The following is a 16,287-nucleotide window of genomic DNA, read 5'->3' as shown; positions in this document are numbered from 1 at the left end:
ATATGTTTGTATATATTTAGATACAAACACGCACGCGCACATATTCTTCCCATTTTTTCCACCCACACTTCAAGTCAGCCACATATTTCATTCCAGCCCCTTTTTATTAAAATAAATCTTATTCCCTCCCTCCCTCCCTCCCCGCCTCCCATTCTCTTGTCTTCTATTACACTCTCTTCCATCTTTCTCTCTCTCTCTGTCTCCCTTTCTCCCTACCGTCTCTTAATCGAACTCCCTCCCCCCCCTTCCTACTTTCTCTCTAACTCTTCCCTCCACTCCCTGTGATTGTTTATCCATCCTTTAAATGTTTTAATAAAGAATAAGGAGCCATCGTTTTCCCTTTATCGTCTGCTTATTTCAATCGGGGCAACAGTGAGAGAGAGATACGTTTGCATCTCATCGGAAGAAGTTCATCATAGAAATTCAAGGAACTCGTTCGTAGGCAAATACTTCACCTTCAAGAACTTCCTTCTTTTACTTTCACTACAAAATGCATTTATATAATATTTGGCGTTAAAAACAGCCCAAGTATTTCATTCATAATTTGGTTTGTTTATACAAACATACCTACCTACCTACCTACATACATTCATACATACATATATACATACATACATACATATACATACGTACATACAAACATACATACATACATACATACGTACATAAACTTTCACACATACGCATTCGCACGCACATACATATTTATATAATATATACATACACACACGCATACATACATACATACATAAAACATAGATACATACATACACATACATACACATACATACATACATATATACATACATATATACATACATACATAAACTCTTACACATACGCATTCGCACGCATATACACATACTTTTTAAAGATTTAACATTTATAATTATACCAATCAATTAATTTGCATGGATATATACTTTGCTTGTATTTGACATCTCTTTTTTTCAAACAACAAAATTCTACGGAGAAACATCGTTAGGGACACTCCTGACCATCAAAATCCACTACAAACAACTGAAACAACAATAACAACACCAGCAACTACCACCAACACTACCACCACTACCACCAACAACAACATTGCTACAAATCAACAACAATTAAACAACGCAAATTCAGAGAATCCTAACATTGGCGTGGCTGTGTGTGTTAGGTGGGTGAAAGGGAGAGAGGGAGAGAGGGAGGGAGAGAGGGAGGGAGGACGAGAGAAGCCTTGAAGCATGGAGATCACAAGAGACATTCTTCGAACCGTGTTGTACGGTCATTGGCGACTTACATCGAGTTTCACAGCAGGAGACGGTGGCGGAACGGCCGACACAGGTAAGTTAATTTCTTAAAGTTTCTTACAACAGAACAAACATCTCGTTTATACTCAGGTAATTTGATGGTGACGACCACGATGATGATGATGATGATGATGATGATAGTCCCACTGCGTGGCACCTTGGGCAAGTGTCTTCTACTATAGCCTCGGGCCAACCAAAGCCTTGTGAGTGGAATTCATAGACGGAAAATGAAAGAAGCCCGTCGTATATATGTATATATATATTGTGTGTATGTGTGTTTGTGTCTCCCTCTATAGCTGTATATCTGTGTATGTATGTATGTATGTATGTATGTACTTATGTATGTGTTTGTCCCCCCAACATCGCTTGACAACCGATGCTGGCGTGTTTACGTCCTCGTAACTTAGCGGTTCGGCAAAAGAGACCGATAGAATAAGTACTAGGCTTACAAAGAATAAGTCCTGGGGGTCGATTTGCTCGACTAAAGGCGGTGCTCCAGCATGGCCGCAGTCAAATGACTGAAACAAGAAAAAGTAAAGATAGACAGATAGATAGATAGATAGATAGATAGATAGATAGATAGATAGACAGACATACAGACAGACAGACAGACAGATAGATAGATAGATGTACATTTATCCCCACGTAGAAAAAAAAATACAGCACCAGTGGTAGTAGTCGTGGTTTTTGATGTAGGCGTTACCTTTTAAATAGACGACATACCATAAAGCCAACAAAACTTAGGGAAATTGGCGTTTGATGGTGGGCGGGGTCATGGAGCGAATCTGTTTCAACGTAAAGACCGCCCACCACAAGCATCAAACTCAAGTTCAATTTTTCAAGTTCATCTCTCTCTCACTCTGTCTCCCTCTATAGCTGTATATCTGTGTCCGTGTGTGTCTGTATGCGCGTGCGCGTTTTGTTTTGCGCTTAGTTATAATAAACAAATCAACCCCAGGACTTATTCTTTGTAAGCCTAGTACTTATTCTATCGAATTTGTGCCGAACCGCTAAGTTACGGGACGTAAACACACCAGCATCGGTTGTCAAGCGATGGTGGGGAAGGGGGACAAACACAGACACGCACAAATTTACACACACATTTGTTTAATGCGTAGGCGTGGCTGTCTGGTAAGAAGCTTGCTTCCCAACCACATGGTTCTGGGTTCAGTCCCACTACGTGGAACCTTGGGCCAACCAAAGTCTTGTGAGTGGATTTGGTGTACAGAAACTGAAAGAAGCCCGTCGTGTATATATATATATATATATATATATATATATATATGTATGTATATATATATGTATATATATATGTATGTATGTATGTATGTATGTATGTATGTATGTATGTATGTATGTACTTATGTATGTGTTTGTCCTCCCTTCATCGCATGACAACCAATGGTGGTGTGTTTATGTCCTCGTAACTTAGCGGTTCGGCAAAAGTGAGCGGTAGAATAAGTACTAGGCTCACAAAGAATAAACCCTGTGATCGATTTATTCAACTAAAGGCGGTGTTCCAGCATGGCCGCAGTCAAATGACTGAAACGTGTAAAAGAGTACACACACACACATATATATATATATATATATATATATATATATATATATATATATATATATATATATATATATATATATATGAACACACGCACACACACACACACACGCACACACAGGCAAACAGACATGCATCTACATAGATATGTCATTATATGTAACTGAAATGGTATTAAGTAGTTGTAGGCTGTCAACTTAATGTGACAGTCCCCTGAAGGGAATAATACTACTGTTGGTTAGACCTAGGAAGCTGCACCGCTTCCTGTCGGCCTTGTCACATTTCCTGTGTCCTTATGTTTACAAGGGGGAGAGAACATAAGGACACAGGAAATGTGTCAAGGCTGACAGGAAGCGGTGCAGCTTCCTAGGTCTAACCAACAGTAGTATTATTCCCTTCAGGGGACTGTCACATTAAGTTGACAGCCTACAACTACTTCATCATATCACTACTGCATAAATCTCTCTGAAAGATTTAGAAACGTATCATTTATAAATTTGAAATGGTATTAGTCTACAATAACCATTATTTAATGCAGATACACCCCTAAATGCCAAATTAATTGCGGCATTCGTTCGCAGATTATATATTTTTTTATGAACGAACTCTGCTTAAAAACACAAATATAGCAGCAGCAGGCGAAAACTGTCCAGCAGTGGTGGTGAGAATGCTAGACACACATTTCTGCTTCTTTACGCTTCGTCAATAGCCTATATCTTTACTGTTAAACACAGTTCGCATGCTAAGAAGAATTTTGCCACTGGGTGCAAGCTGGCTCCTACCAACGAGTTGGACAACAGACCATATCAGAATCTGTTACAGGAAACTTCCGTACCCTCATCTACTTTGAAGATCATTCACCTTCATTGATGTTGCTTGGCAGAGAGACAAAATATGAAATTGTGGAATGGTACATTGTATAATGCAATTCCAAAGTCACTAAAATATATATGTGCGTGTGTGTGTATATGTGTATGTGTGTGCGCGCGCGCGCGCGTGTGTATGTATACACACACACACACATATGTACGCAAGTATGTATGTTTGTATGTATGTATGTATCTATGTATGTAAGAATGTATGCAAGTCGTATGGAGCAGAATCACACTATCTTTAATAATAATAATATTTATTATATATATTCATATACATACATGTATATACACACACACACATACACACATATATATATACATATATATATATATATATATATATATATATATATATATATATATATATATATATATATATAATATGCATACATAAAAGTACCATCATCACTTCTACCATTTGTAATTATTTAATTAGTACGGTAGGATGAAAGGCAGTTCAGAATACGTCGCCACCAGCAGCCTCCGGCGGGATGTGGAGAGCATACGGTCTGATGTGAAATATCCGGGATGGAAGATTACAAGATAAAGTCTAACGTTGTGAAACCACAGAAAGTCATCTCTCTCCGTTCATTAATGAGTTTTTAAGTGTTTTCCACCTTTAACTACAGCGGAACCTAACATTAGTGGTTTGTCTTTGGTCTTACCAACGCGCGCGCGCGCAAGGCGGCGAGCTGGCGGAAACGTTAGCACGCCGGGCGAAATTCTTAGCGTTATTTCATCTGCTGCTACGTTCTGAGTTCAAATTCCGCCGAGGAGAGAGACGGGGGTAGAAAAAGAGAGAGAGAGAGAGGGGGGAAGAGAGAGAAAGAGAAAGAGAGAGAGAGAGAGTTATGGTTAGTGACGAAACAAAACAAAATGGTGAGAGAAAAATGAAAGCAGATTGGAGAAAGATCGGCATAAGAGAAGAGGTGAAAAAAGAGAAGTAAGTAGAACAGCAGAGCCCCACCCGGCTCGACCCATCCTAGCGGTATAAAAATGGGCGGGTTAAATGTTATTCATTATGTTCAAGTCAAGTCATAAATACATTGTTGTCACTTTATGGAGTTTCGTAGCTGACTTCACTTACCACAATGGGAGGAGGGGGGAGCACGACAATAGTGGCGGATTCTGCTACTGGTTATATATGGTGGCTGTGACGATGTTATTTTGTAATTGAATTTACCCGCGGGCTCGAACGTCGCCTACGAATTTCATATCCACCTCCCATTGTTCTTTCGTTTTCTGTTACTGTGTGGTGTTTTTTCTTTTCTTTTTTTTTTGTATATGTATCTCTTTCTTGTTAATGTCTCTCGCCCCCACTCTTGTCTCGCTTCATCTCTATCTCTCGATCTGTCTATACGCGCACATACATACATACATACATACATACATACATACAAACAAACATACATACCAGAAAGGTGAAAGCTAATTCGAAGACTACAGATCCAATCCATCACTGGAACTGTAAAAATCTGCAAAACTTTCCAGAAGTTTATCATTTTATCATTTAAATATATATGGGCATGTCTAGATATGTAATTCTATGCATAAGAATACATACAGGAAAACAAAGCTTACAAATCTGCACATATACATCCATACATCTATCCATCCATCCATACATCTATCCATCCATCCATCCATCCATACATGGTGGTTGTCTACTCCTTAAACAGAGTTTGACCACCTCCTGCACCTACACCTTAGCCCTTTCATGGCGTCTGATGTGGCTTTTTAAACCAGACAGTGTTTTGAAAAAACACCCACACAGATTGCACCTCTGATTATATCTTGGAGTAACTTTCCTAATGTCTTCTATTTTCTAAAGAGGGCAGGATATACATGCATATCGTTCGTTCGTTCGTTCGTTCATCCGTCGTTGTGGACAATGACCAAGGACATCACATGGGAGAAGAAACAGAGCAAGGTGTGTCAAGCAATGGCCGATAAGTCCGATCCATGCTCGAAAGACTGAGGCAGGTCGGGCACTGGTGGTCTGCTGTATCAGGCAAGGAATTCTGCCTCATATGCCCCATCCAACGTCAAAGTTTTCAATTCTACTGTTTCCATAATTTTTCCTTAGAAAATTCCCAACCAAGAACGCTTGTTAAATTCTTCACGCACAGGTTTCAAATTTTGGCACAAGGCCAGCAATTTGAGAGAAAAGGTAAGTCGATTACATTGATCCTAATGCTCGACTGGTACTTATTTTATCGACCCCGAAAAGATGAAAGGCAAAGTCGACCTCAGCGGAATTTGAACTCAAAACGTAAAGACGGACGAAATGCCGCTAAGCATTTCTTCCGGCGTACCAGCTTGCTAACTTTGTATTCTGTACATATAAACATTTAAAAGCGAAGTAGCTGATGAGAGAGGCTTGTACGTAGTCGTGCAATCTGCTAAAAATAACAGCAAAGTCTCCGTCAAATCACATCCTGCCCTCTTTAGAAAATAGAAGACATTAGGAAAGTTACTCCAAGATATAATATGTTTGAATAAAAGATGGAATGATCGTAGCTGGAACACTTTTGACAATAGATGGGTCTGATGGATTAAGCCTAACTTGTAACTGGACAACCACGTAAAAGAGAGGAAGGAAAAAAAAAAAAAAATGGAACACTTGAGGAACAACTCTGATTAGTTGATCTAATGAGATTTAATGTTCTTTGAACGGATGCTGTTTGTTTCTAACCATTGTTAACTTTTGTTACATCGAACAAATAACAAATATCTAAATCAGAATAGGAATCCTCTGATCATTCTCTTTTATTCTTCCATTCTGTTATTCCAACACTTTGTCTTATGGCAGTTTCGTTTCCTTTCATTTTTCGCGTTTCTTGATACACCAGTGGATTCGAGCAAGACGGTAGCCATAAGCAGCTAATGTTTTTTCTTTTGTCTTTTTTCTCCCCCTCACCATTTTTTTTATTCTCCTGCTAGGATTTTCTGCCAGTGGTCTCTTCTGCTGGTGGTTTCTGCTGGTCTTTTCCGCTCGTTCTCTTACATTTGCCAGTATATGTGACGTGTTGTCTGCTGGTTGCCTCATTTTTCTTCTCCAATACACCAGTGGATTCAAGCAGCCGACACTGGTGGACGTTTTTTTCTTTTTCAATTTTTTTTTCAATATATTTTTTTCTGTGAAGCCGACGAATGCGGGTCTTTGCACCTCATTGAAGATAAAAGCAGAATGAACAAACTTGATGACATTGTACAGTCGACAATAGCACAATCTGTGCCCCCTACGGAATAGGTTTAAATATCAATAAATATTCATTGTCGTCTCAAATAACAAGGAATTAGAAAGCCGCCGACATAATACTTTCCGCTTTTACGCATATACTGGCGCACATACACACACACAAACACAAACTCACAGATACACACACACACACAAACTCACAGATACACACACACACACACACACACACACATATACAGGCGCACACATACATACATACATACACAGACACATACATGCTCACACGCTAAACCTCCAACCGCACCTCACCGTCTGTCCAATGCCCACACACTTCCCCCTCCACCATCAGGCGACCTGCTTCACTCTATCGCATTATTATTATCATTATGATGATAATTAAAATATTTAAAAAATATTTATTTACGTTGGAAAGGATTATAGAAGCCTAAATAGTCTCCTCTTACTTATCACGTCTCAAATATCTCTTCTTGAATCGGCCATCTTTCTGCTTTCATCCCTTCCACTCTTTCTTCACTCTCACCTCTCCTCACTCCTACCTTCGTTATTTATCTTCTTATCGTTGTTTAATCTTTGTCTCTCTAGTTTCTTCTCCTCCTCCTCCTTTCCCTCTCCTGCGTCTTACTATCTACTTCACCTCCTCCACCTCCCTCGTTTTTCAGACTTTTCTTCTTTTTTTTTTTTGCTTCTGTTCTTTTGTTTTCTTTCTTTTCTTTTTGAACTTTCGATTTTGTTTTTTCTTGCTTTTTTTTTAACAGATTTTATTTCTGTTTATTTATTTATCTATTTATTTTGTTCACAAGCTTCTCCCACCATCACCACCAGCCAAACCCTTTTCTGCCTCCTCCTCCAATTATTATACTCCTCCTCTTATTCCTAAATGAAGGAAGATGCTTACCGACCACGTGAATCTAGGTCCAGTCCCTCTGGTGTGGCACCTTGGGCAAGTGTCTTCTACTATTGCTCCAGGTTGACCAAAGCTCTGTGAGTGTATTTGGTAGACATAAAAGAAGCTCCTGGTGTATAAACATGTGTATATACATTTGCGTATATACATTTGTGTATATACATATGTTTGGGTCTTTTCTGTTTGGCTGCACCTGTGGAAATTTTAAAGTTCATTGAAAATTTAAAAATCTGGTTGTTTCGATGTAATTTTCCACGCTGAATCTTTTTCTTATTTTTTGGAATTTTCAGAAAAAGTTTTGCAGATTTGTATTCTACACTCGAGAATTCATACGATTGTCCAAAAACCCGCCAAGAATTTTGGTGATTTAAGGCTTATTTAGCTATTATTTTTAGCACATCTCACGACCACTTCATACCTCATGTATTTTTAAGCATATGACCACGTGGGTAAGCAGCTTCGTAACAGCTTGGCTTGTTACTATGGAAACAGGCACTTATATGTTTGTGGTTTTCGACTGGCTAAAATTACCCAAAATTTGCAAACTTTAAAAACTATTAACTCTTTATTTATTGACTTATGACAACAATGAATTTCCTGTCAATGATTACCATACAAAACTACACCAATACACCAAATATGAGACCAATTGGAACAAAAACTGAAGAAATTGCAAAGCAGCAGCGAAACAGAAAAGATCCTCTGTGTGTGTGTGTGTGTGTGTGTGTGTGTGTGTGTGTGTGTGTGTGTGTGTGTGTGTGTGTGTGTGTGCGTGTGTGTATGTGTGTGTGTGTGTTTTTTGACAACCGGTATTAGTTTGTTTACATCCCCGTAATCAAGCGTTTCGGCACTGGGGGTCGATTTGTTCGACTAAAACCCTCAAGGCGGTGTCCCAGCATGGCCACAGTCAAAACGATTGAAACAAAACAAAAAAAAAAGATAAAAACAAGAAAATTTTTAAAAAGACGTTATTTATTTGTTTGTTTATATGAGGGTGAAGAAGAAAAGGAAAAGGATGAAAAGAAGGAGAGAAAGAGATAACAATGGAAAACAAAAGGTGGCGGGGAGGGGAGGGGAATCTCGAGGAAATTTTTGCGTGCGATTGAGCTCGTCCGACAGTCGCTCTCACCTTCAGCTTGCACCACAATCTTATGTTTCACTTTCACCGCACATTCCACCCCATTTACTACCCATCGCATCCACCTACGAACGTACAAACCCCTCTTCTCTCCATGTTTTCCTGTCCTCTCAACCGCTTTGCTTTTTGTTTTTTTTATAGATGCGGGTCTATTTTGGTCGTTTCTCTTCCTCCTCTCTCTCCCCCCTGTCCCTCTCTCTCTCTCTCTCTCTCTCTCTCTCTCCCCTTCCTACTTTCTCTTTCTGCCGATGCGGATGACTTGCGTGCTCACATCATTATCAACTTGCGCTCGAAACGTCCGTTGTTTGTTCCCTGCACCATCGAACATCACAGCGCCACAACCACCACCAAACACCATCACCACTATCACGTATGTACGTGTGTGTGTGTGTGTGTGTGTGTGGAGGCGTAATGGCCTAGTGGTTAGGACAGCAGACTCCTGGTCATCGGATCGCAGTTTCGATTCCCAGACCGGGCGTCGTGAGTGTTTATTGAGCGAAAACACTTGAAGCTCCGCGAGACCCCGGCCGGGGTTGGTGGCGACCCCTGCTGTACTCTTTCACCCCAACTTTCTCTCATTCTTTCTTCTTGTTTCCGCTGTACATTGTATTTCAAAGGGGCCAGCCTTGTCACACTGTGTCACGCTGAATATCCCCGAGAACTATGTTAAGGGTACGCGTGTCTGTGGAGTGCTCAGCCACTTGCACGTTAGTTTCACGAGCAGGCTGTTCCGTTGATCAGTTCAACTGGAACCCTCGTCGTCGTAACAGACGGAGTGCCACGATATATATGCATATATATATATATGTGTGTGTGTGTGTGTGTGTATTGTTATGTATCACATAGGGCATGTGCTTTAGCATTGAGTTTCTATATGAGTGTGTGCGCGCACCTTGTTCTGTATGCGTGTTTGCATTGTGTTGACGTATCTGTGTATTGTTACATGTGTGTGTCTATATATGCGTTATGTTGTGCCGTGTATGTGTATTGTGTTGTGTGTTCGATTCGAATTGTTCTATGCATGTCATATGTGCCTATGTTCACACACACACACACACCTATGTTTGTATATAACTGACTCATCAAAAGGTATTAATAATGATCGTTCTTGACAAGATCAAAAAAAAAACATTACAAACTATATCTTCCCTTCAGTTGATATTATTATGATAATTATCATTATCGTTTTTTATTATGATAATTATCATTATCGTTTTTTATTATTATCGATATTATTATGTATATGATTTCTATTTTTTCTTCCCTCAGTATTAAAAAAAAATGGGTGACGTGAAAAAATGGATGATCTTAGTTTCGTACGTTTCACTGAATCTTTCACTTCACCACACATCACAGTTAATCTCTGTTTCTTTTTTTTTTCATGTGTGTGTGGGGGTGGTGTAAAAATGCAAAAGAATTCGAAATAAATATTAGCGGGGGAGAAAAAAAAACAGAAAGTCATGTTTATCGTTGATGTTTATTTTGATGTATCTGTCGTTGTTGTGTGTGCAAAGGAAATGGCAGACGACAGGATTAAAATTGATTCGTAGTATTTTAGTTACATTCTGAGTTCAAATCTTGCTGATGTTGTCTTTGATTTTTACCATTTTGATAGTCATATAAAAATTAACTCCCAGTTATGTCAGTGGTTCTCAACCGGGGTCCATATGGCCCCTGAAGGTCCACATCAGATTTTTGGGGGTCCCAATTTCATTCAAAAGGCGTATGGGGTGACCCAAGGTTATGAAAGAAGATAGTTACTCAAGATTTCACGTAGTGAGATCGAACTCGAAACCTAACAATTACAAAGCGCACTTCTTTACCATTTGGCCATTGCTGTGTCCATATATGACTATTCGTCGTTATTATTGATGTTGTCTGAGGCGGCAAGTTGGTAGAATCGTTAGCCGAAGTCGACTTTGCCTTTCATCCTTTCGGAGGTCGATGAAATAAGTACCAGTTATGCACTGAGGTCGATGTGATCGACTCCCCCCTTCCCCCTAATTTCAGGCCTTTTGCCTATAGTAGAAAGGATTATTATATTTTGTTCTTTGTTCAAATTCCACGAAAGTCAACTTTGCCTTTGAACACTTCCAGGTCGATAAAATACAATACCAGTCATTCACTGTGGTTGATGGCTCCGACTTAATCCCTTACCATCAAACCTGCTCTGCTAGCCCTGCGTCTAGATTAAATGCGATTATTATCGATGTTGTTGTTGTTGTGGTTGTCATCAACGATGTTATTGTTTTTATTAATATTGTTTTACTTTCGATATTGCCACAGGGGACCGAAACCTGCTTCCGCTTCTGTCAACCCCGCCACAAGTGCGCTTAGGTTTCTCATCGATACCTACTTACCGTTTTGGCGTGTTCAGTAGCTGCTGGATCAAGGCCGGCACCGAGATGGGTCCTTACATCGGCCGAGTAGTACAGTGCTGTGAGATCAATATGCGGATACCGAACGAAACCATGTGGGAGGTAAGCCAAACGTAGATTCCATTCCTTTTCGTGAATTCTTGCAAGAAAAAGGTCGATCAAACCCTTGTGACTGGAATTAGGAGACGGAAACTGGAAGAAGCCCGTCATCCGTATTCTCTTATTGTTTGACTTGTTTCGGCCATTTGGCTGGGGGCCATGCTGGAGCACCGCTTTTTAGTCGAAGAAATCGACCCATGGACTTTTTCTTTGCAAGCCTGGTACTTATTCTATCGGTCGCTTCTGCCGAACCGCTAATTAGGGGGGGGCGTATACACAGACACAACGACACACATAAATGTGTGCGTGTGTGTGGGTAGGTGGGGGCGCAGATGTGGCTCTGTGACAAGAAGTTTGCTTCCTAACCACATGATTCCGGGTTCAGTCCCTTTGTGTGGCACCTTGGGTAAGTACTTCCTCTATGGCTGCGGGTCGACCCAAAGCAAAGTGAGTGGATATGATAGACGGAAACAGAAAGAAGCCTGTCAAGTAAGTTTATCTTTATATATATATATATATATATATATATATATATATATATATATATATATATGTATGTATATGTATATATTTCATACATATATAGTTTTTGTGCATGTGCACGTACGCGCGTGTTTGTATTTGCCCCCATCACAGCGTGACAACTGGTGTTGGTGACAAACACAGACACACAAATATATATATATATATATATATATATATATATATATATATATATATATATATACACGACGGGCTTCTTTCAGTTTCTGTCTACCAAATCTACTCACAAAGCTTTGGTCGGCCTGAGACTATAGAAGAAGGCATTTGCCCAAGGTGCAGTGGGATTGAACTCGGAACCACGTGGTTAGGAAGCAAGCTTCTTAGCACACACCCACTCCCACTCCTATTATATATCTGTAGATAGATAGATATCATCCGTTTGTTTATTTATTTTATTTATTTGCTTTTTTTATTGTGAATAGGTTTTCGACGAAAGTGGAGGAATCCTGTATTTTCTGGAAACTGACCACAGTACGCCTTCTTCGTGGCTCTCTTATATCAACTGTGCCAGGAATGACCAAGAGCAAAATTTGGAAATCTACCAGTCCGGCAGAGAAATATATTACAGAGCTCTAAAGGTAAAAAAAACTATCAGCTACGTGCGTGCGTGCGTGTGTGTAAATATAAGTATATACAACACTCCCTTCTTTCGATAGTTTACACCGCCCACTACGCTCAATTCTCTAAACTCCGCCCTTATATTGCTATTGTAGCCAACCAGGTTTCGAGTTTGATGATCTTTCTGTTACTGCCTACTAGGAATTAACATAAGTTAACCAATAGCCGTCCTGATATGTCTGTACCAAAGTGTGCGTGAGCAGAACTGTTAGTGAGGGGGTGGGATACTTCCGACGCTTAACGTTCTGAGTTCGAAATCCAGTCTAGATCAACTTATCCTTTCATCCCTCTCGGGGCGGTAATATACGATACCAGTCATGTACTGGAGTCGATGTGATCAACTAAGACCGTTGAGTCAAAATTAGAAAGAATTATTATTATTTATTTATTTATTTTTGTAAATTCTATTTAATATATTCTCAGTCATAAGCCTTGTGAGCTGGTAGAAACGACAGCGCGTCGGGCGAAATGCTTAGCTGTATTTCGTCTGTCTTTACGTTCTGAGTTCAAATTCAACCGAGGTCGACTTTGCCTTTCATCCTTTTGGGGGTCAATAAATTAAGTACCAGTTGCGTACTGGGGTCGATCTAATCGACAGACACCCCACTGAAAAAAAATGTCGGGCCTTGTGCCTAAAGTAGTAAAGAATATATTCTTTGTTATCTCTTTATCATTGTTTCCCCTTTTGATAATCTTTGTGTGTTGTATTTCTCCTTTTGATGTACTCCCCAATGTCTTGAGTCCTTGTGGCAATCATCATCATCATCATTATTGTTATACTCATTTCAATATATATATATATATATACATACATATATATATATATATATATACATATATATATATATATATATATATATATATATATATATATATATATATATGATATATATTATCTATATCAGGGGTTTTCAAACTGTGGTCCGCGGACCACAGGGGGTCCGCAAGGACAAGACAGGGGGTCCGTGGACAGCAAATACTTTTTATGGGCAATTTGATTTTATATATGTTTTTTAATCGAAATCTTTTAATTGACAATAAACCTAATTGTTCGATACTGTTAAATAAATAAATGTAAAAATGTTATTTTAAGCAAATATTTATGTGTAAATTTCATAAGCGTTTATAAGGGGGTCACTAAGGTAAAGCCTGAAATATAAAGGGGTCCACAAGTCAAAAAGTTTGAAAACCCCTGATCTATATTATTAATTGAAAACCACGCGTCCATTTTCAAGTATATATATATATGTCTTCCTTTATCTTCCTATCTACCCTTCTGTCCTGGCCTCTACTTCACTGCTTCTGTCCCTTCCTCCTTGTTCCACTTCCTCCCTCCACCATCCTCTCTGCTCTCGTGTGACCTGTGGTCAACTTTCTTTTCACTCCAGCCGCTGTGAAGGCAAGACGAACTACTAGCGTTCTACCTCAGATTTGCGTTTGGCCGTACGGCTTTTGAATGTTGTTTTCACTGTCCATTTTTTCCTGTCTTGGTTTGTGTTTGCCACCTTGGAATCCTCTGTGTAGTGGGTTGATCCACTACTCAGGAAGAGACTATTCTAGAGTACGTTCTGTCTTGTCTTCGAAACGTCTAGATAGAATAGAGACAGCTGATGAAGGGATATTCCAAGTGGCTTTCCGTTTTCCTATGTGTTCGTTCCGTTGTCTGTAGTTTATTGTTCTAACGTCCTGTACCCTGATATGCATGTATATACACATGTAGATGTAAGTATGTACATATATGTGTGTATACATGTGTATATATATTCTTTGTATTATATATATATATATATATAATCTTAATCTTCCCTGCAGGATATACCGCCTGACCAAGAGCTGTTGGTGTGGTACAGCTCCAGACAAGATGCCTATATGGGAATTCCCGGAATGACGTCATTCAGTAACAGTGAATATGTCAAATGGAAAGCAGGTCAGTAAATTTTTGTTTGTTGTGTTTTTTTCTCTGCGTTTTGTATTTTTTTTTTTTTTTTTTTTTTAGTTATACTTATGTTAGCAGAAGTGAATATCGATCGTTTGGTGCTCCTATCGTCAGGAGAGCTGAATCCAATATTTCGGGTCTTTGGCAGTCATCCGAAACTCCAGCCAGGAAAAGAAATCATGCACAAATTCATACAAGCATGTCCACGGTTTATCGATAACATCCGTTACATTAAGAAATAATTAACGGATTAACGGTTATCGAAGTTAACTTTTCGATTAACGTTGCCCACCTTTGACATACGCACACACACACATACATACGTCAGTGACCTACCCTGGGTGTTAACGAATGATAGGAACTCATACATCTGTCTCTATAGCCTTTTATTATTATTATTATTATTATTATTATTATTATTATTATTATTATTATTTCGTTTGTACTTTCAGAATCTGTTAACCGAAACTGTAAAACGACTCCGCATTCCGTACAGTCACAAGTGACTCAACAAAATCCACAATGGAACCATTCAGATGGTAACAGGACATCTTCGAATTCTTTGCCGACCCTCGGCACACGATTACATTGTGTTTTGTGTCGGAGAGGTTTCAATTCAAGGAGCAATCTCCGTTCACATATGCGCATCCATACCCTGGAGAAACCGTTCGTTTGCAAATTCTGTAACCGTAGCTTCAGTCAGTCGTCGACATTACGGAACCACACACGTCTTCATACAGGTGAGTATGTGACATTCATGCATTCTGTCATCTTTTACCTTTCCCTTGTTTCAGTTATTTGAACTGCGGTCATGCTAGAGCACCACCTTGATAGGTTTTAGTCGAGCGAATTGAATTCAGTACTTATTAGGTTTTATTTTGGGTTTTTAAAGTTTAGTACTTATTTTATCGGACCTCTTATCAAATCGCTAAGTCACAAGGATGGAAACGAAACAACACCGATTGGCAAACGATAAGGGGGTACAAACACAGACACAAAGACACGCACGGACACACACACACGTGTATAAGAGTAAACAGTTTCAGAGCTCATACATATTCATACCATAAGGAGCAGGTACAGAATTATGTATGGAAGGATATAAAGGTTATAATTTCTGTTGTACAATTTCTATTTTTCAGGTGAGAAGCCTTATCGTTGTACAGTGTGCCAGAGTTCGTATTCACAGTTGGCAGGACTGAGAGCCCATCAGAGGAGTTCGCGTCACAGGCCACACTCTGAGGAATCATTTAGCAACAGTTCTTACCATAAGCAGAGACCCGTCGTCGGACTGACGTCTTCATCGTCATCATCGTCATCGTCGTCGTCGTCGTCGTCATCAACAACAACAACAGCAACACAGAATAATCCTCCATAAATATTGCAATTGGAAAAACATGTTTTGTTGTTTTTTTTTATTCCATTTTTGTTGTTTTTTTATATTCATATTTTAAAATTTTATCTTCAATGGCTGTGGTGAGATCTTTTTACTGAAACTTTAGGAAGACTGAGAGATCGACAATGAGAAGTATTTTGAGTTCATATATATATATATATATATATATATATATATATATATATATATACAACGGGCTTCTTTCAGTTTCCATCACAAGGCTTTGGTTGACCTAAGGCTATAGCAGAAGACTCTTGCCCAAAGTACCATGCAGTGGGACTGAACTCCGAACCATGTCGTTGGGAAGCAACTACACAGCCACTCCTG

General features: G+C 39.3%; 1 protein-coding gene across 1 annotated transcript; it reads left to right on the top strand.

The window, feature by feature from the left end:
- The first annotated feature begins 359 nt into the window (after positions 1 to 359).
- Positions 360 to 15,962, top strand: LOC106867737 (PR domain zinc finger protein 12). The gene is made up of 6 exons (XM_014912701.2): positions 360 to 1,326; positions 11,277 to 11,470; positions 12,433 to 12,588; positions 14,441 to 14,555; positions 15,017 to 15,304; positions 15,707 to 15,962. Exons 1-6 carry the CDS (start codon positions 1,227 to 1,229, stop codon positions 15,940 to 15,942), a joined length of 1,089 nt encoding a protein of 362 aa, XP_014768187.2. The 5' UTR covers positions 360 to 1,226; the 3' UTR covers positions 15,943 to 15,962.
- The last annotated feature ends 325 nt before the right edge of the window (positions 15,963 to 16,287 follow it).

Source organism: Octopus bimaculoides, chromosome 22, assembly GCF_046866305.1.
Source record: "Octopus bimaculoides isolate indiv1 chromosome 22, ASM4686630v1, whole genome shotgun sequence".
Taxonomy (NCBI): domain Eukaryota; kingdom Metazoa; phylum Mollusca; class Cephalopoda; order Octopoda; family Octopodidae; genus Octopus; species Octopus bimaculoides.
This window is presented reverse-complemented; position numbering and strand designations above follow the sequence as displayed.